Consider the following 23,007-nt stretch of genomic DNA (forward strand, 5'->3'; position numbering starts at 1 on the left):
GATGTGAATGAAATTTGAAAAAGTTACCTTTAACCCAGTAAGAGAAAATTCCAGATAGAATGATTGTTGATCTATGTGCTGTCATTAGGTTTCTAAAATACTTGAATCTCTGTATCAACAAGGTACCACGCCAAAAACACATTCTGTTCAGACATGTAAGGAATTACCAATCCTGGGCAATCTGTGACAGCCTCTGACAAACATGAATGATTTTTAATAACCATGTAGTCATAAGAATACTTTGGAAAATATACACTCCACACATTACAGAAAGCTGGAACTTACACAAGACTGGGTGGTTACTGCATCATCGCCATATAACATACTAACTGCTGATATCATCAGAGCACATGAAAAAGTGTCTACTGAGGATAGACTTAGTAGCAAAATAAATACCACTACACCCATCCACAAACTGGATCCATAAGAGATCCTGGGGGCTGCCACACATCTTTCAGCGTTTGTTTTTGGGGGCAAAACTAATAGATTGTGTTGAGTTTTTTCACAAATGTAATTAATTTTGTCCCTGAGATGACTGACACCACTTGTAGCAAAGTCAAGAAACTTTACATATTCCATATGAAATTAGTTTAAAAAGAGCTTAAAAAGAAAAATTCAGAAGTCAACACTAAATGTGCCGCATTTGTCTAATTGAGTCTGAAATAATTAAAATTAAAGTCATCAGAAGATATGGAAACAATTATTTTATTGAAATAACAACAGTCAGCCCAGTAAGGGACACTTGTCAGATTTAGGGACTCTATCCCTACATCATTCTGTGCTCAGATTACATAGCAAAACCCTGCTGACAGATTCCCTTTAAAGTTAAAACATATTGCTTGTGTTGGAAAATATTAGATTATGTCTATTTAATTTTGTATTATGTTCAATATTTTAAACTTTAGTTAATAATGTGAAAGATAATTGCTCTGTTGCTTTTGGCTTATTGCTGCAATATCTGCATACTATTACATTTGTCATAATGCCTAAAAATCTGGATGTCTTTGGCAGGTTTAAGGCACCATATCTTTTCAATTTAATAGTCTTTTATGCATTTGTGCTATTTTGTAGATTGATGTGATCTTTATTTAACCTTTAACTATTAGTTCTTGTAAAACAAAACATTAGCTCTTCATAGTGAGCTGTTTTGCAATTCTCATATCCCATACCTTCTGTTTCAGATCTCAGTTATTAGAGGAACCTACATTGGCTTAGAACTTATGAACAAAAAGAATGGAGGTCAAGGAGGAGTCATAATAAACATATCATCTCTGGCAGGTAAAATACTGAATTTGTTAAGATTGTAATACTTGAAATACACTCATTAACATTGATATTACAACACCAAGAAGGAAAAGTCGTGGAATTATGGAAATCACAGAATTGATAGATATGTTAGTGATAGACATATTATGAAAAATGGAAGGAAATTTTCCAAAAAAACCCTCAATTTATTCAGTATCAAGTATGAGTGTTATGAACAAAATACACACACTTATACGCTTTGGCATGCTATCAATGAGGTTATTAATGGTTATATGAGAATTTTTTTGCTACGCTGAATGCACTTGGGCACACAAATCTGCTGGCAGCTCTCTTTCTACTTGTGACCAATGATGTCCCAGACGTGCTCAATGAGAGACAAGCCCGGAGATGCTGCAGGCCATGGTAGCACAGTCTATGAAGACTGCACATAGTAGAATGAGCTACCTACGTTTTGGAGTTTTCATATTGAAAAACAGCTCCTGGGACACGTTGGAGAAATGGCAATACCATTGGTTCCACATTTGATCCATTCTGTACTACAAGTGAAATTAGATGTCACTTAGCAAGCCTAAGCCATCAATGTCTACACAAAACATCAGAAAACATTTGCACAAACTAGATGTCTATCTACAGGTGGTCCATTGACCTATCGCCACTGTTCTTAAAGGTTATCATGGTGCAGAGCAAGACTGCAATGGAGGCTGGAATGGAGGTATATCCTCTTTAGCAAAGAGTCTCACTTTTATCTTGAATTTTAAAAGCCAGAGATTGGTTTGAAAAGCACATGGTCAATGCCATGAATAGAACTTCATGAGGGAACATCACACCGGTCCCTCTCTTGGGATTATTGTATGGGATGTCATACAGTAAAATGCTTAACATTGCCTTAATTTGGTTATTGAACTAGTGGTACGGTCATTTCTCAAGTGTCTCATGAACCATTTTTCAAGACAACAATGCCAGGATTCATGTTACTCATGCTACTGTAAGCAATCTGCATGGCCAAACATGCTATCATGGCTTAGAGAGAGATAGAATGGAATGAGCTGTGTGACCTCTATTCGTATACTGTAAAAGCATAAAATGGTGCAGCTTGGTCAGCCTCCATTTTTTATACTGGCTCTGATTGTCACCAAATGATTGGCTGTGCTAGATCATGTGATGTGATAGTCCGACTAGCCGCCCTGTTTGTCATTAGCCTGCTCTGTTACTCTTCAGCAGTGCGTGAAATGGAGCCAGACATTTTAGAAAATTTGAGCTGAATTTTATGCGATGCATGTGCATGAGCAAAGTATATGGCCAGGCCTGGTGACATGTTATCCAATATTTGCTCATTGGATTCAGGTATACAGTTAATTTGAGACAGGAAACAATAAAGAAGTTTCTTTGAAGATACTGAAATACAATATACGATTCCACATGCAAGCAAAATCACCCTCTTTATAAAGCAAGTTGTGGGAAAAATACACACAGTGCAAAAAAATATCTCTTCCTGTGAATAGGTAATTGATATTTCTAACATGAAATCATGTTATTAATATTTAACCATCAAAAAAGCTAAGTGCTGTCTTTAAAGCATAATGCCGAGCCCAAAAAATGTATCTTTTGATCAGACTTGGTCAGTGACTTTCAGAAGGACATAATACACGTTAATTTTAATGTCTGCACTATGGTCACAACATCAAAAACCTCCTGTGACTACTCAAAACAGAAATAGATCCATGATATGACCATGCTTCATGCCAAGGTAGCAATAATGATGGTAAAACACATCCTGGAATCTGACACCTGATTCATGCTAGTCAAACCACAGGCTGCATGAATCAGACACCGCCTGTATCATTTCCATTAGGCCTCGTTCACACGTTCAGTATTTGGTCAGTATTTTACATCAGTATTTGTAAGCCAAAACCAGGAGTGGGTGATAAATACAGAAGTGGTGACGTGTTTCTATTATACTTTTCCTCTGATTGTTCCACTCCTGGTTTTGGTTTACAAATACTGAAGTAAAATATTGAGCAAACACTGAAAGTGCGACCATGGCCTTAGTAATGGTCTATTCTGAAACATTACGATGTCTCAGAGAAAACATAAATTTAAAAGCACATAGGGAGAGACAGATCACTTAATGGAGAGCGAGGCAGGGAGAAGCCACCCGAGGCCGGACTCTTGGACTAGTCAGCCGAGAAGCATCGTTCCTGACCAGCGTTGAAATGTATGTTTTCTATGAGACGCCATAGAGTAAATCATACCTGACTAAAATGATACAGCCAGTATCTGATTCATGCTGCCTGTGCTTCGGGCAGCAAGAATATGCTGTCATTTTCCCTTTGAGCCCATTTGAAAGCTTTTTGTAAAAATACATTTGTTTCGTTGTCTTGTTCTAGCCCTCCAGAATCAATTATACCTGAGTGACAATCCAGTCCCAGAAGATTGTATAGAAAGTGTTCCAACTGCAAACTAATGTTACAGGCAATCTGAGTGTAAGGCCACGGCCCCACTATCAGTATTCGGTCAGTATTTTTTCTCAGGAGTGGGAGCCAAAACCAGGCGTGGGTGATAAATGCAGAATTGGTGACTTGTTTCTATTATACCTTTTCTCTGATTGTTCCTCACCTGGTTTTAGCGCCCACTCCTGAGAAAAAATAGTGACCGAATACTGACCAAATACTGATAGTGGTGCCGTGGCCTAATGATCTTTCTATAAATATGGCCACACTTTTAAAGATTTGTTAAGTAGGGGACAGGAGCTCTGTGAGGGGCACAATGCAGCAACTGGCAGGTAGGAAGGGATGGGCACAATGTAGCAGTGATTGCTTCAGCAAGATTAGACACAATAAGACAAAAGTTGACAGGGGCACTATGGGTTAACATGGAGGAGAAGAGGGTTGCAGGGGCCCTGTGGGGATGTGTGAGTTTAAATGACAAGGTCTCTGACAGTGGAATGGAGTTTCATTGGGCTGAATGAGAAAGGGAGAACCATAGGAAAAAACAACCACCTGGAGTTGCAGTTTGTACAGCACAGGACGGAGCTCCTTGGTGGTTTCCTCTGGGTTTGTTCCTCAGTAGGTATTGCAGTTCTCTACGATGTCAGCAGGCCCTTTATTTAATATGTGTGGCTGGGCTCCTGAAGGGTTTACTACCTTATGACGGCCTTGCGTCATCTTGCACTGGGCTCTGGTGTGGCTGAATTCCATTTAGGCACCATAGGTCCCTGGAGATCTTTATTGCCATCCAAACTGCCATATTATAATTTGCCTACTATTATTGCCAGTAGTAAAAGAGTGATTAAACATCCTAGGTCATGGAAATGATGACAATGATCCATGCATGACTTGTTCTGTTTCTCCTGTGAGTGCTTTCTATGAAGTGTATCTTTATCACTAATTACGTTCTTTCTCTAAATGTCCTGAGCTCAACTTTTATCACATTGCTACACTCATAGATAAGGTAATATTACAGATATCTTTGGAGCAACGCCAAGATTACTATACAGTAGTTATTAAATTACAGCACCACGTGTGTTTTAGATATCATCCAAAGTCAGATATCTCTGTTATGAGTATGTCGGGCAGATAAGCAGCTGATATAATAGGGAGAGGTATACAAGTAGAGGTCAATCAGCCATGAGCAATGGTTGGAATATATTATGTAACTTTGACATGTGATCTATGGTAACATTAGAGTCATTGTATTCATATGATTTCATGAATTATTTTCATGTAATTATATTAGGGGTGAACAGGGGCAAAAAGATTGCAGTCACAGAAAATGCAGCTGGGCACGTGCAGGAGTCGTGTAGGAGGGGGGCCCGCCAACGCCAGCAACTATTTCAGCTGGATGTGCGTCCGAGGACGTACATTCAGCTGAACTGTATTGCGGAGCAGAGACCCTACGATCTGGCATGGCAAAGTCAGCTGCCGGCCTCTTTGCCAACTATAGAAGAGGATGCCTCATGGGAAAGAATCTTTTATTTTTAAATGGGTTCAAGATGAGTCTTAGAAAGGGGAGACATTACACTGGGAAGGGGCCCAGGATGGAGGACATTATACCAGGAAGAGCCTCAGGATGGGGGACATTATTATAGGAAGGGGCCTAGGATGGAGGACATTATACTAGGAAGGAGCCCAGGATGGGGGACATTATACCAGGAAGAGCCTCAGGATGGGGGACATTATTATAGGAAGGGGCCCAGGATGGAGGACATCATACTAGGAAGGGGCCCAGGATGGAGGACATTATATCAGGATGAGGCTCAGGATGGGGGACAGGGGGACATTATTATAGTAAGGGGTCTAGGATGGAGGACAATATTACTGGAAGGGACCCAGGATGGAGGACATTATATCAGGATGAGGCTAAGGATGGAGGACATTATTACTGGAAGGAGCCTAGAATGAAGGACATTATTACTGGGAGAATGGGGAACATTACTATAGTGAGTGGCTGATTATGGGGGACATTTTTTACTTGAAGGGGCCTAGGATGGGGGACATTATAAATGGAACAGGAAGAATGACTAATATAAAGCCTAGAGACCAATAATAACATTCTAATCAGAAATCCTGCAACATATGTATTATAAGTACACATAACTTAATTTATGAACATCTTTGGTTTGATTTCTTTGCCTGTGTAGATTGGATGGGCTGTTAGTTACTGATATCTGGTGAGAATTTCATGTCAATAGCACCTTTAGAAATATATTTACGTAGAAGATTGGCTACGTTTTCAGTACTTATTTCACCCACTTTATATATATTTTTAGAATACTCAGGTTCACTTTGTCTAATATTTTGCCTCTATGAAAAACATCTAATAAACCTAAAATTGATAGGGTTGAACACTGTAAATGTTTTGAACTGTTAAAACTTTGTAGCATTATCACTAACTGAATGTAGACATTTGTAACTTGAGGTATGTGAAGAATCCTTAACACTAGAGATTCTGCAAATGTTCCGTAACCTCCCAGATTTATTCATTGCTTGTTCATAGTTTGTAAGAAAAAAAGACACAAGTCCAATAAGTTCAGACAATTCACCTGTAATGCTGATTCAGAGGAAGGCAAAAACCATCATGAGAAAAATAATTTCATTCTTATTCCTAATAAATCCCTGGATAAGCAACCCATCTCCAGAACTTTATATCTATTATTAGGTTCTCTGCACGTCAGAGTCCTATGTTTTGTATGTACACTTGAAAAAACTCCCAAAATGACTGTTAAATGTATCTATAGGGCTCAAATCACTCAATGGAAGTCTAAAGAGACCTTATATAGTGGCAATTCTCAGAGGTATACAGAGTGACTTATTCCATATGTATACTGCCACATCTCAGACTGAGAAAGCACACAGGCTAAGGGCACGTTCACACATTCAGTATTTAATCAGTATTTGTCAGCCAGAGGAAAAAGTATAATAGAAACACGTCACCATGTCTGCATTTTCAACCCACTCCAAATACTGACCAAATACTGAACATGTGAACGTGGCCTTAGGCCCCCTTCACACGGCCATATAAAACCGGTCCCAGGAAAAACAGTACCGGTGTCATCAGTGTTTTGGATCAGTGTGTCATCAGTGTTTTGGATCAGTGTGTCATCAGTGTACCATCATTGTTTTTCCAGTATGACTAAAGAAAAAGAAATGACAAAGCTTCTCCTATATTTTGCAAGAGTCCTCATTCTTGAAAGTCACAAACATTGGTTTTCAGATCAAAAACTTGTACACAAGAGATGTACATACACTTCTCAACATTAAAATTGAAACATCAGAAGGAAAAAATTGTGAAATAATGGAAATCACAGGATCAATAGACATATTAATTAAATAATTTATTTTACCCACTTATATAGCGCCATTAACTACACAACTCCTTACAGACATCTTCATGATATGTAAATGATGAAAAATCTAAATATAGTTTTCAAAACATCTCTGAACAGCCTGCGTGGCCTAAATGTGTCATCATGGCCTGCAGGTTCTTCAATTTCTTCTGGGACGTCATTGTTCGGCAATTGCAAAGGGAGCTGCCAGCAGCGGATCTTTGTGATGTACGTGTCCAGGTGCAGAACATTCCTCACACAACCATTAATAACCTTATTGATAAATTGCTGAGGCGTGTAAGTGCGAGTATTTCTGCTTGTGGTGCTTAGACTCGATCGAGATGTTTCAAAAAATTTTGTTCCCATTTTTTCATGATTTACATATCATTAGCATGTTTATCGATCCAGTGATTTTCATAATTCCACGACTTTTCATTCTTGGAGTTGCAATTTCAATGTTGAGGACTATATAATTGTTCAACAAAAAAATAATTATATAAAAAAAACTTAACAATAATTCAGATTTTATAAACATTAGTGGAGAATCTTGGCAATATGAACTTATGCATCATTTATTATTTTGGAATTTAGCATTTCAGCATTGTCTGACATCAAAAGGCGAGTTCTCATGATTCCATTACTCATTATATATTATTTTCCCATTTTGGTCCAAACCCTTATTCTAATATAAATAATATAATGTATTTTAAAAATAAATAGAGAAAATATAAAAAGTATAAATCAGCAAACATATCAAGCTATGTGTAAACAAGGTCTTTTTCAGGCAGATCCCACCCGAAAATGTGCTTCAAAACATGAAAATAATGCATGCAATGTAAAAACCTCAATGCTTTGCACATGCTCAGTCCTTTGTTACTTCTTTTAACCGTTCAGGGTTTGGAAATGTCTATATGTATATGACTCGCCCCCTGGGCCTGTGTTGTACGTGCACGTGTGTGCGGGGAATACCCGGAGCCGGATCGCTGGGGGTTGTAGTCTCCGTGGCGATGACCCGGTCCGTGCCCAGGGTGGTCAAACCAGTGGCAGACTTAGTAGTATTATAATCGTCCGACTACGCCACCCGTGGATTGTGGTCAGTGGGGACCGCCGCTGCGATGCAGACCACTGAGGCTGATGTTGTATGCGCTGCCAAGTATGGGATGACTCCCCACGGGAGAAGTATAGCCTCAGGGCAGTTAGTGTGAATGATGGGAGTGATGGTGCACGAGCGCAGCAGGGACAACTCAGAGCCGGTGCAGTGCAGTTCAGGGTCTTTACTGGTGTTATAAAGCAGACCCTCCCGGGAGTACTGGTTAGCAGTAGAGGCCTGGTCAGTCTGTGAGCAAGCAGGATCTCCCCTGGCCAGGTGGAGTTGTAGGCCTCCCCGTCTATCTGCACTCTTCCTGGCTACCTTGCTGTATGCGGGTAGAAGTAGCCCACGTCCCTGAGTGTACCGTGTGGTGCTCACCCGTATGGACGGTGATTTGGGGCCTTCTGTTAGCCTCCGCTCCACGATGGCGGTGCTGGTCCCTTGCTTGTGACCATGCCTCCGGGCTTCTATGGCCAGATGACCTGGAATCCCCTGCCGGTTGGATTCTGCTGCTGGACCTGAATGTCCCCACAGCCTCGGACTCCATGCACGGTCTTTAGTGTCTTCAGCCAGGGCGAGCTATCTGGCTTCCAGCCCCTGGCACTCGCTCCTGCTCCTACAGAGCTCCTGCTGTAACTTTCCCTCTCCAGGCTCTGACTGTCTTAATCCCGCCCCAGACCCAGTTTATAAGGGCAGATTCCTCCCCTCCCAGGTCTGGGCGGGCGGTGTTGCATGCTTAGGGCTCCTGACCAGAGAAACCTCCCACTTGCTCCCAGACGTAATATTCCTATTACTGTGGCAACCAGACCCCTGGGGTGCCACATATATATGCATCTACACTACTTAAAAAAATAAAGGAAACACTCAAATAACACATCCTAGATCTGAATGAATGAAATATTCTCATTGAAAACTTTGTTCTGTACAAAGTTGAATGTGCTGACAACAAAATCACACAAAAATCATCAATGGAAATCAAATTTATTAACCAATGGAGGCCTGGATTTGGAGTCACCCACAAAATTAAAGTGGAAAAACACACTACAGGCTGATCCAACTTTGATGTAATGTCCTTAAAACAAGTCAAAATGAGGCTCAGTATTGTGTGTGGCCTCCACGTGCCTGTATGACCTCCCTACAATGCCTGGACATGCTCCTGATGAGGTTGCAGATGGTCTCCTGTGGGATCTCCTCCCAGACCTGGACTAAAGCATCCGCCAACTCCTGGACAGTCTGTGGTGCAACGTGACGTTGGTGGATGGAGCGAAACATGATGTCCCTGATGTGCTCAATCGGATTCAGGTCTGGGGAACGAGTGGGTCAGTCAATAACTTCAATGCCTTCATCTTGCAGGAACTGCTGACACACTCCAGCCACATGAGGTCTGGCATTGTCCTGCATTAGGAGGAACCCAGGGCCAACCGCACCAGCATATGGTCTCACAAGGGGTCTGAGAATCTCATCTCGGTACCTAATGGCAGTCAGGCTACCTCTGGCGAGCACATGGAGGTCAGTGCGGTGCGGCCCTCCAAAGAAATGCCACCCCACACCATTACTGACCCACTGCCAAACCGGTCATGGCATCCGGCATCTCCATACTCTGTCACGTCTGTCACATGTGCTCAGTGTGAACCCGCTTTCATCTGTGAAGAGCACAGGGCGCCAGTGGCGACTTTGCCAATCCTGGTGTTCTGTGGCAAATACAAAGCGTCCTGCACGGTGTTGGGCTGTGAGCACAACCCCCATCTGTGGACGTCGGGCCCTCATACCACCCTCATGGAGTCGGTTTCTAACCGTTTGTGCAGACACATGCACATTTGTGGCCTGCTGGAGGTCATTTTGCAGGGCTCTGGCAGTGCTCCTCCTGTTCCTCCTTGCACAAAGGCGGAGGTAGCGGTCCTGCTGCTGGGTTATTGCCCTCCTACGGCCCCCTCCACGTCTCCTGGTGTACTGGCCTGTCTCCTGTTAGCGCCTCCAGCCTCTGGACACTACGCTGACAGACACAACAAACCTTCTTGCCACAGCTCACATTGATGTGCCATTCTGGATGAGCTGCACTATCTGAGCAACTTCTGTGGGTTGTAGAGTCCGTCTCATGATACCACGAGTGTGAAAGCACAGCCAACATTCAAAAGTGACCAAAAACATCAGCCAGAAAGCATTGGTACTGAGACGTGGTCTGTGGTCCCCACCTGCAGAACCACTCCTTTATTTTCTTGATAATTGCCAATAATTTCCATGTATTGTCTATTCCATTTGCACAACAGCATGTGAAATTGATTGTCAATCAGTGTTGCTTCCTAAGTGGACCGTTTGATTTCACAGAAGTTTGATTTACTTGGAGTTATATTCTGTTGTTTAAGTGTTCCCTTTATTTTATTGAGCAGTGTATATGCTTCTGGTGGCTTCTGCCCAATAGTTATGGTTAAAGTTATAGAAAAAAGATGCTGGCAGAGTCGCCACAAAAACATTGGCAAACCCACCAGCAAAGCAGCTTCATATAAAAAGATTGCCTGCTTTTCCTTACAGTGTATTTGCATAGTAAAACCTCCAGCATCTTGAAGACATTGTGTGTGCACATATACAGGTGTATTTCATAAAATTAGATTATCATCAAAAATGTAATTTATTTCAGGTCTTCAATCCAAAAAGTGAACTCCTATATTATATAGAGTCATTACAAACAGAGTGATCTATTTCAAGTGTTTATTTCTGTTAATGTTGATGATTATGGCTTACAGCCAATGAAAACACAAAAGTCATTATCTCAATAAATTAAAATAATTAAGAAAAAACACCTGCAAAGGCTCCTTAAGCATTTAAAAAGGTGCCTTAGTCTGTTTCAGTAGGCTCCACAATCATGGGAAAGACTACTGACTTGACAGATGTCCAGAAGGCAGTCATTGACACACTCCACAAGTCCTAGAGTTCCAATTTTCATTTGGTCCCAGAGTCTGGAGGAAGAGTGGAGAGGCACACAATCCAAGCTGCTACAGGTCTAGTGTAAAGTTTCCACAATCAGTGATAGTTTGGGGAGCCATGTCATCTGCTGGTGTAGGTCCACTGTGTTTTATCAAGACTGAAGTCAGCGAAACCGTCTACCAGGAAATTTTAGAGCACTTAATGCTTCCCTCTGCTGACAAGCTTTTTGTAGATGGACATTTCATTCTCCAGCAGGACTTGGCACCTGTCCACACTGCCAAAAGTACCAATACCTGGTTTAAAAACAACAGTATCACTGTGCTTGATTGGCCAGCAAACTCACCTGACCTTAACCCCAGAGAGAATCTATGGGGTATTGTCAGGGCCGGCGCTAGCACCCGGCGCACCCGGGCAAATGCCGGGGCACTGAGCAGGCGGGAGGGCCCACTGGCGGTTGGGCACCCCGTCGGGCTATGGGTGGAGGAGAGCGATGCCAGCGCCCACCCTTCTCCCCCACATGCTCAGGGCCCCGGCAGCCGGATACTTACCTCCCCGTGCCTCAGCAGATATTCTGTCTTCCTGCTGTGCGCTCCCTGTGACGTCTAAGGTCAGAGGGCGCAGTGACGTCTTTCCACCGCACCCTCCCCTGAGCCGTCACAGGCAGCGCACAGTGGGAAGACGCCGGCGACGCTGGAGTCCGGACCTGAGCAGCGAAAGCAGGTGAGGAGGCGTGAGGTGAATATTTTTTTTTTTTTTTTTTTTTTATGTATGGAGGCATGGGGCATTATATGGGGGGGGTGACATCCTGCATGGGGCATTATATGGTGGGGGAAAGGGACACCTTGCATGGGGCACTATATGGGGGGAGTGACATCCTGCATGGGGCATTATATGGGGGGAAAGGGAATCCTGCATAGGGCATTATATGGGAGGGAGAAGTGACATCCTGCATGGGGCAATATATGGGGGGGGAGGGACATCCTGCATAGGGCATTATATTGGGGGAAAGGGACATCCTGCATAGGGCATTATATGGGGGGGCGAAGTGACATACTGTTAGAACTCTCCTGTTAGTTTTTTTCTATCTTGCTGGTCACATGACCTTTTTTGCCTATTTAATCCTGCTCCGCCCTCCTGGCCTTGCTGGACTTCATTGTAATTTCTACTCTTAAGCTAGCCTGGTGCTTAATTACCTTTCTCAGTCAGTTTAGCTAGGTCTTCGGACCTTTATGTTCTATGTTGTGTGTTTGTCTTTTACTGCTTCAATTTCTGCTAGGAGGTGTCCAACTTTATCCCAGTCCCTAGTTCTTGTAGGGATCCCTCCCTTGCATCTATAGGTGTTCGTACAGACTAGCCGAGGACTTTAGCGGGTCTGATCGCAGGATCAGGTTCCCCATTACATCGTAGGGATCTAGCTTAGTTCTATTGTAGGGACAGATCTCCTTTCTTTCCTTAGTGCTTGTAGCAGATCATAACACATCCTGCATGGGGCATTATATGGGGAGGGAAGGGACATCCTGCATAGGGCATTATATGGGGGGGTGACATCCTGCATGGAGCATTATATGGGGGGGTGACATCCTGCATGGGGCATTATATGGGGGGTGACATCCTGCATGGGGCATTATATGGGGGGGAGAAGTGACATCCTGCATGGGGCATTATATGGGGAGGAGAAGTGATATCCTGCATGGGGTATTATATGGGGTGAGTGACATCCTGCATGGGGCATTATATGAGGGGTGAAATCCTGCATGAGGCATTATATGGGGGGGAAGGGACATCCTGCATGGGGCATTATATAGAGGGGAAAGAAACATCCTGCATAGGGCATTATATGGGGGGGAGAAGTGACATCCTGCATGGGGCATTATATGGGGGGGAGAAGTGACATCCTGCATGGGGCATTAAAAGGGGGGGAAGTGACATCCTCCATGGGGCATTAAAAGGGGGGGAAGTGACATCCTGTATGGGGCATTAAAAGGGGGGGAAGTGACATCCAGCATGGGGCATTAAAAGGGGGGGAATTGACATCCTTCATGGGGCATTAAAAGGGGGGAAGTGACATCCTGTATGGGGCATTAAAAGGGGGGGAAGTGACATCCAGCATGGTTCATTATATTGGGGGGGAGTGACATCCTGCATGGGACATTATAAGAGGGGGGGGCAGCCTGCATGGAGTGTTATATGGGGGACAGTATTCTGTATGGAGCATTTTATGGGGGCAAGTATCATGTATGGAGCGTTATATGGGAACCAGTATCCTGTATGGAGCATTATATGGGGACCAGTATCCTGTTTGGAGCATTATATGGGGACCAGTATCCTGTTTGGAGCGTTATAAGGGGTTAGTATTCTGTATGGAGCATTTTATGAAGGCCAGTATTCTGTATGGAGCGATTCGCTGGTTTCTGAGCTATTGTGGAATTTACAATGGATATCGGTCATGCAATGTAAGAAGTGAAATCTTCAGCATTGTACTCTATATATATTTCTCTGCGGTATCTGTGCATCATGAATCGTGGTATGTGTTAAAGGGGCCCACTGAGACTCTTTCGCCCAGGGCACACAAAAACCTGGAGCCGGCCCTGGGTATTGTCAAGAGGAAGATGAGAGACACCAGACCCAACAATGCAGACGAGCTGAAGGCTGCTATCAAAGCAACCTGGGCTTTCATAACACCTCAGCAGTGCCACAGGCTGATCGCCTCCATGCCACGCCGTATTGATGCAGTAATTGATGCTAAAGGAGCCCCGACAAAGAATTGAGTGCATTTACTGAACATACATTTCAGTAGGACAACATTTCGGATTTTAAAAACATTTTTCAAGCTGTTATTATCTATTATTCTAATTTACTGAGATAATGACTTTTGTGTTTTCATTGGCTGTAAGCCATAATCATCAACATTAACAGAAATAAACACTTGAAATAGATCACTCTGTTTGTAATGACTCTATATAATATATGAGTTTCACTTTTTGTATTGAAGAATTGAAATAAATTAACTTATTGATGATATTCTTATTTTGTGAAATTCACCTGTATCTGTCTATTGCCAGACCTAGCAATTCCTGCTGGATGTGTCAGAATCAGAAAAAAAATGAACAACGTGTAGCTTTCAAGCACTTTTTCAAGCCATTTTTTTTATTTTTCTATTTTTATTGGAAAGTAAAATCTGAACTCCAATTGCTTACTACTGGGGATGAGCGGACCTGTGGAAAGTCACCACTTTCACCAAGCATCAGATTGTTGGGATTGGATTACAAAAGTATTAGTCACCTACTGAATAATGCTCAGCTGCTTCCGATATGGGCTGAAATTGACCTTGAAAATCTCTGCAGTTAAAAGAGCAATAAGGAAACCTATTACAAGGCTGATTGCAGAATGTCACGCGTTTATAGATTAAACCATGTTTTTAAGGAAATGTCTTAATATTGTCATGCATTTCTAGATTAAACCAGTTTTTATTAAATGTCTTGATACTGTTTTAACTCCAGAACTAGCAGGTCCCACAACAATGAAGTACCGTAATATATAATACATATTCACTAGTAGCCAATTACTTTCATAATTTACAGGGAATCTGTCACCAGGTTTTTGTCACCTAGTCTGAGAGAAGCGTTATGTAGGGACAGAGACCATTATTTCATCAATGTGTCACTTTCTGGGCTCCTTGCTGTGGTTTTGATAAAATCACAGTTTTAACAGGAGGAGATTATTACTAGAGGATTAGTAAACCTGCTGCCAGGTTGTCCTTCATATTCATGAGCCCTGTATAACCCCGCCCCCACCACTGATTGGCAGATTTCTGCCTATGCAGTGTACACAGAAAGCGTCCAATCAATGAAGTGGGTGGAGTTATACAGAGATCAGCATTGAGAGAACTGATAGATCTGCAGCAGAAAAAAACCCTGATTTTATCGAAACTGGAGCAAGTAACCCATTAAGTGATATATGTCTGGAATCAGTGTCTCTGCCATATGCACTAAACAAGTTGAGATTTTCAGCCCTAGCCCATATTTGCCACCTTTTGGCAATGACTGATTCAGATCATATCATACTGTATCTACCACATCAACGCCATGCCTCATTTTCAGCTGCCCTCTCCATGTTTATTAGGACACAAAGGTTCTGTCAGATAAAGTAACATCTCCTTGTTGCACTCATTTAACCTTCTGGATGCATCGGTTTTTGGAAGGTTTAGGGAGATTTAGCTGTGTGCCTTGAAGATATGCCCGCTCTACCAGGAATAACACCAATATAGTCCAGAAAACAATCCTATAAAGGGTCTCATGCAAAATGTGAAACAAATAACCCACAAAAGAAAGCATGACTTTGACCAGATATCACCATACAGCATAATCAGCTTTATTAGTACACAGTAATAAAACATATAGAAAAAATATATATAAAAACATAACATATAATCTATAGTGAAATCATATCCATATATAATACAGAGTCAGATATAATAATACCAACCAGAGGTAAGGGGGACAGCCAGCCCACCGCATGTTTCGCACAAGGTGCTTCACCAGGATCAGGAGTCCAGAAGAGTGATAAGTTTTATGGAGAAAACTGTATCCAAATTCCATAAGCAAAATTAGAGCAAATTATGTTGTATTTGCATGATTGTAGATGAGAATACTTCTTTTTTTTATTTAAGTAAAAAATCTGTAATATATGACTTTGTAGTTCAGCAAGGTAATAATCAGCCTGCCCTGCCATGCCAGGCACTGTTAGATGTTTTCCTGTAACTCATTCACCATACCTAGCATTTCTATGCATAGCCAAAACAATAGGTAACCACATCATGATTAGAAAGGTATTATTATCTGCAAATGCTGGTTCCAGAGGCACCACCCAAATATTCTAATTTGGGTTCCTGCCCCACCAGTTTCCGCCCTCATTCTTATGCCCCTGGGCATCTCACACTATAATCTAACATACTACGTCTTAACACACAATAAGCCAAACACTAGTTTTTGCATGCCAGTCTTCATGAGTGCTATCTCTAGAATAAGATGGCCATAATTTATTAAGTATGTCCCCAAAATGGATGTTACTGATAACGCCGCATTTAAGGGCTGGCCTCGTCTCCTCTCTCCCATGTTCTCTGACAGTGTGCTCTCTTGCCAACTCATCACTTCCTTTTAGACCCCGCCAGGAAGGGCAATATCAGCGCGCATTCAAAGGTATGTAGGACTATGAGCATTGACGGCATACTGAGCAGGCTTTGGAATCGACAACCGGCAAATGCTCAGCAGAAAAAGGACCTGATATGGACATCACTGTTGATGCTTCGTTTCAGAGTGGGGACAGAGGCTGCGGCAGTGACATTAGCGCCAGCCACCTGATAGTATCCCGTTTGAGGGCAGGTCTGGTCTCTTCTCTCCCTGCTTGCCACTTTCTCTCTTTTTCAATACGCACTGACAGTGTGCTCTCTTGCCAGTTCATCACTTTTCCTAAGATCCCGCAAGGAAGCGCAATGTCAGTGCGCAAGTAAAAGTATATAGGGCTGTGAGCAGGGACAGCTTACTGAGCAGGGTTTGGAATTGACAACCGAGAAATGCTCAGCAGAAAAAGGACTAGCCCAGTCCCTGAGATAGAAATCACTGATGATGCATTATATCAGGGTGGGAACAGAGGCTGTGGCTGTGACCTTAGCGCCAGCCACCTGATGACGTCCCGTTTTAGAATTCCCACTGCATGCTGGAATACTCAAACAAAACATCATCAGAAGTATTAAAAAAAAGATTTACTACTAATTTACTAGCTAGTTATTCGGTCTATTCTTTTAAAGAGTTATTCCCAAAAATTCAGGTTATTGTCATCCATTGGATAATGTATAACATGCTGATCACTGGGTCTCTGACTACTGAGACCACCAATAAATCTGAGATCCACGTTTTGGAAGCCTGAGAATGGAGCTAATTGGAGACGAGGTGAGCATGCTCGGCCGCTGCTCCATTTCTTGCCTATGGCTTCTGGAAATAGCCGACCACAGTGCTAGTCAGCCCCATACAGAAAGAATGGAGCAGAGGCTGAGCCTACACACCTCGGCTACATGTAGAACGGTCACATTCTCCGGCTAACAGAACCCCAATCTCTGGATTTCTGGGGTTCCCAGCGGTCTGATCCCCTATCTTTTGGATAGGTATCATTTTATTTGTGGGGATTAACCCCTTGTTTTCAAAAACATCACATAGTAGTGTAGATGAATGTGTACTTATGATCTGTTTCCTGTTTATTTTGTCAGCTGTATGTTATACACTGTAAATATTAGGCAAATATTCGCTAATCCTCCGTGATCCTGCTGAACTGTTATGTACCTGCAATGTTTGTGAAAACCGCAATTTCAAGCCTTAAGTACATTACTTACATCTTATCAGCTGGAAACAACACTTCCTACAGCAAACCCCCAGTGCAAGTTTAAAACTAAATAGCCTTTTCCTTCCTCCCAAATAATGTAGTTTGGAAAATTACATCTTCACTGCTTGCTAGAGTGCAAATGAAAGCGGAATATGTATTTTTCAGTGCAATGAAATTTCCAATGCATGTGACTGAGGCTATTTAAATTGCCGGCCATGTACATTATCTTGGATGGCTGTTTCAATCTTCTGGTAAAGTAAAATACTAAAGTGCCTTCTACAGCCATTCAAGGTTATGTGAAATGATCAGGGCATGTCAGTAATCCACTTGTATCACTGTGACCAAAACTCTTCTCGTTTTATCATGCTATTGATTGAAATGATATGTATTATCTTTATCACAGGCCTGATTCCGGCTGCCTACCAGCCCGTGTACTCTGCTTCCAAGCATGGCGTAATTGGATTCACAAGATCAATAGCGGTGAGTAGAACGTATAAATTACGTATAAATTATCATCAATGACAATGTTCTCTTATATTTATCTAGTCATGTAAGGAAATAACTATTCTCCATGTGCATGCACTATGCATTGGGATGTCACCAGTAAGTATAGCCGGCTGAATACAGTGCTATCTGTATTTTATTCTAGCCTTATTATTTGTATTCTTCCCTGAAACCTTTGGATTAACGAAAAAAAACAACTGGTCAAACCTGATACAATGTGTTATATCTAGAGCAAGCCTGAGGGGGCAGTGTGTGACAAAGTGATTCTTTTTTTGGTGCTCCCTAAGTCCTTTTGTCATGCACGGCCCCATCCTACTCGTACTTGCCTCAGGCATAATACAGCATACTAATTTTTCCCAGAATATTTATTTAACCAATCCACAACATTCATGTCATAGCACATTTTTATTTTTGTACATTTAATTTTTAGAGCTTTACACTTTTTCCTCAATCAGATATTAAAATAATTTTTGTCTTTTTTTTGTGATATGTAGCACCTAATTTTTATGTTATTTTTATATTCATTTTATTTGTATTTTTTGCCTATATGGGGGGAAGGGGAAATGGCAAGAAAATTAAGAAAATGGATGAATCTGCCTCCAGAGCTTATTTTAAATGAAAGAGGGTTGTTACCAGTGTGAGACATGTAATGACTGACAGTCTTCTCTCATCTACATGTCTCACAATGGTAACATCCCCTTTCATATAAAATAATCTCTGGAGGCAGATTGTTATCCTGATCAGTGTCCGGCCCATAACCCTGAACAGCTCATTTATATATTAAGAAAAACGTGGATTTCTCTGGAATAAAACATCAGATTGCTGATATCAAGTTATTATTTTATTCAGCTTCCTATGTCCTGCATGTCCATATAGATGACTTAGGAGGGTTGATTCTACTAACAGATTCACTTTAACATTACATACACATCATCAGGAATCCGTTTCACTGATTTCTAGAGTTACAGCAATACAAGTTGGCCCATCTGATCCTTACAGTGGCATGCTGCAAGAACCATGGATCTGCGTGTGGATGCTTCTGTCTGAATTGTGCCAACATTGACTTATATGGGTCCATTTGCAATCTGTTAAATCTGACAGAACACAGACTGAGCTCTGGCCACGGCAGTTAACCATTTAGATGCTGCTATCAATCTCATAGTTACTTTGGCAGCTAAGGGCCTGCTGAGCTCCCACTTCGCTGTCATCTTGGTACTCCTGTGAAATTCAGTCAGAGGCTGATTTTTACTATATACTACGATGCAATGGTATTGCTGTATATAACTGTAGTATAAGCGATCAAATGATCACAGGTTCAAGTCCTCTAGGGGGACTAAAAAATAGTATAAAAAAAGCTTTTAAAAAATGTTAAAATTCCAGTCACTCTACTTTTTCATGTTAAATATGAAGAAATGAGAATTAATAAAATAAACATATTTGATATCACCAAATCCGTAAAAGTCCAATTTATTAAACTATTGAGTTAATTAACAGGAGGGAGGGTTAGGGAGCTTTCTCCTCTTTGTTTTCTTCATATGAGTTAATTAAACCCTATGTTAAACACTATGAACAGAAAAAGATCAAAATGCCAGATCTGTATTTTTTGATCACCTCCCTAAAAAAATGCTTTAAAAAGCCATAAAAATGTTGTATGTACCCCCAAATTGGTGTCAATAAAAACATCAGCTCAGCATGCAAAAACAAGTCTTCACTCAGCTCCATCAAAAGAAAAATAAAAAAAATGTTACTAAAGCATTTTTTTTATTACAAACCCCAGATTTTTTTTTATCACTTAAGTGATATTAAGTTTGATATCACAGCAATCTCACTGACCTGGACAATCATGTTTCCAGGTTATTTTTACTGCATATTGAACGCGATAAAATAAAACTGCCAAAACAAAAGCGGAATTGCATTTTTTCATCATTTCACTGCACTTGGAGTTTTTATTTGTTTTTTTTATATACATTACATGGCAAAATGAATGGTGTACATCCTCGTACATCTATGTTGACACACGAATAAAAAAGTTATGGCTCTTGGGAGGAGGTGAGGAAGCAAAAAAACGAAAGCGCAAATGTGAAAAATTCCCTGGATCTTAAAGGATTAATTCCATTTCTCTGTGCCAGCGTTTCCAAGCTCTAAAATAATAATGCAGTATAAAAATATCCCATGTTGGGTTATTACATTGTCCCTAGATCTATTGGTTATGTTAGTGTAGATGGAGAGGTCTGTATATGGAATATGGTCATGTTCGTCTGCTTCCCTAATCTAATAGCAAAGTTTTATCTAAATCTGTGTCTCATGGTGGCAGGCTCAATATTATGTCAAATTAATGCTGGCTAACATTGCAGTGATAGACAACCTGATTTATTGCATAGGCTTCTTATTTAACCAGACCCTTTGGATTTCTAGACATTGATCAGGAATTTCTGTCTGCTTCACGGCAATGAATAAGTCTTAGATCCCCAGTCAATCTATCTTTTTCACACTTTATCGACTTTAGAGGCAGACTTATTCCCTTTCTCCTCTGTGGATGGCCTATTTTTGTTGTATATTGCAAGACTCTATAAGTTCTTATCCAGAAATCAATATCTCCTTTCCAAAACCATAATTGTACAATTATTGTAATTTTTTTGTGTGAAATTACATAAAGCAAAACACCGGCCACATTCCAGGATTACATATATTTATTTCACCAGTATGTGCCCCGTTGGCATTTTAGAACAACTAAAGATGAGATTCATTGACCATGATAATAATACAAGAAAAGACAGGCTAGAAATGGGAAATTAGAACAAGGAGTCCCTATATTTCCCTATATTAAATCTTAATCTCAGTATGTTTCGCCATTCTTTTTGAAAGGCCACGGCCCCACTATCAGTATTTGTTCAGTATTCGGTCAGTATTTTTTTCTAAGGAGTGGGAGACAAAACCAGGTTAGGAACAATCAGAGAAAAGCTATAATAGACACAAGTCACCAATTCTGCATTTATCACCCACGCCTGGTTTTGGCTCCCACTCCTGATAAAAAATACTGATCCAATACTGACCGAATAATGATAGTGGGGCCGTGGCCTAACAAACACATCAGGAAGATTAGACACATTAGAAGACTATGACCCAAATCCTGATGTCAGACCGCATTTACCACATTGAGAGACATGAGAGATAATGATAAAGTTATATATATATATATACATGCATAGAAGTTCGGGTATATACTATAGTTAAAATTACTTCAGAATAGTAGACTCTCAGTCACAAGGATAATCAAACATTATAAAACCCCAGTAGCATAGCTCTGCTACAGTACGAAAAATGAAGCCAAGAGGCAGACGTGAAGATTGGGTACTAACAACTGAGTGGTTTATTTGTCTGTTTACACAATTTTTTCTGGGAAATGAAATTTGTAGAGTAATTATTCTCCACAAATTTAATGTCCCTTACAATGCTGTGGGGTCTCTCTAGACCCCAGAGCTTAGTAAAAGTAATATGTAAAAAATAATAACAAGTTACGGCCCATTCCATAAGCCCCCGACTACTAGGGATTTCTCTGCTAGCTCTCCTTCTGCTCACTAACAAATGCTCCATTCCCATCTTGACAACGGAGCCTTACTGGTTCAAGCCTCAAATCTCACTTACACTATGTCAGATAACCTTTCAGAGTACCCATAGGGGTCCCAGTTATGATTTCACGCCTCCAATTAACCACCTCCACAGATATATTCTCCAGATTTCCTATCTTCTCTATAAAAAAAAAAAACAAGCATGCTCCTACTTGTGAAAAGGTCCCCTCCTATTAACTGCACAGACCCTGAGCTCACAAGTGGTTCGTTTTCACTTCTCGGATTAGCCAGACAGCTTTCTTATGTGGTCTTTCCCTTGCCATCTTCTGACAACATGATGGTGCAGTGCATAAGCATCAACACCCTTTCATCCCTAGAAAGCATCAGCCAGTCATCCATACAGTCATCCTGTAATTGTCACCCAGTAGTGGGTGCAGCAGAGAAAGTGGGGGTGACAACAGCAAGGCTTTGATGGCTGATCAAAGAGGATAAACGACAAGCTAAAAGCAAAATTGGATAGGACAAAGACACTTTACTGATCTTTACTTGATTCTAAAAGGACACCTGCTAAAAAGGCTTCTCTGCAAGATCTTCAGAGAAGATAGGGTTCCTTGCAGTTTCCCCCAAGATCTCACACTGGGAATACAAGAAGAAAGCAAGTAAGGTCAAAAGCAGAGGAACCTGGCAGGATTTGGAGATCACCTGGTGTACTAATGAAGAGGACCTTTGCCCAGAATTGGAGAGTACCTGATCTACCACTGGCAAAAATTGACATCAAATAAGACAAACTATATTCTAATTTAAAGCTGCATGTTAATCTTAGAAATTGATAGCGATCAAGAATTGTTGCATGGTGTCCTTACAAGGTGTCCCTACTATTTCTGTTTAAATACTGATCCTTATCAGAAATATGTACCACCCTACCATTATGAGATCTTGCAATCCCTCTTCACAGACTTGTTAGCACCAACAGAAAAGTTGCCACCTTTTATTGTTAGAAACATGAGCTATATGGGCAAAAGAATTGGTACCTACACTTTACACCTACAGGAGCATTTACGACATCCCATTCTAAATCGATAGGCATTAATATGGAATTTGTTGTCCACTATTCTGCACAGGCTTTCTATAAGATTTTAGAGTTTAGAGTTTATTATGTGGGAATTTTTGCCCATTCGTCCAAAAAAGCATCTATGAGGTTAGACGAGAGAGCCTGACTTGCAATCTGTTTTCTAGTTCATCCCAAAGATGTTCAATGGGCTTGAGTTCAGGGCTCTGTACTGACCAGTCAAGTTCTTCCACACCAAACTCACCCAACCATGTCATTATGGCTCTTGCACTGGGGTACAGTCATGCTGGAACAGAAAAGGGTCTTCCCCAAACTGTTTCTGAAGCATTCAATTATCTAAAATATCCTGCTATGCTGAAGCATTAGGATTTCCCTTTTCTGAAACTAA

At 41.2% G+C, this 23,007-nt stretch overlaps 1 protein-coding gene across 1 annotated transcript in view; it reads left to right on the forward strand.

The window, feature by feature from the left end:
- HPGD (15-hydroxyprostaglandin dehydrogenase) overlaps positions 1-23,007 on the forward strand; it is an 82,375-nt gene that overhangs the window by 47,002 nt on the left and 12,366 nt on the right. The window contains exons 4-5 of the mRNA XM_073643823.1: positions 1,182-1,278; positions 17,881-17,957. Of these exons, the coding sequence (XP_073499924.1) occupies positions 1,182-1,278; positions 17,881-17,957 (174 nt within the window). The remainder of the gene's footprint in view (positions 1-1,181; positions 1,279-17,880; positions 17,958-23,007) is intronic.

Source organism: Phyllobates terribilis, unplaced genomic scaffold (genome assembly GCF_046119375.1).
Source record: "Phyllobates terribilis strain yellow unplaced genomic scaffold, ASM4611937v1 Scaffold_1__5_contigs__length_1240528914, whole genome shotgun sequence".
Lineage (NCBI taxonomy): Eukaryota > Metazoa > Chordata > Amphibia > Anura > Dendrobatidae > Phyllobates > Phyllobates terribilis.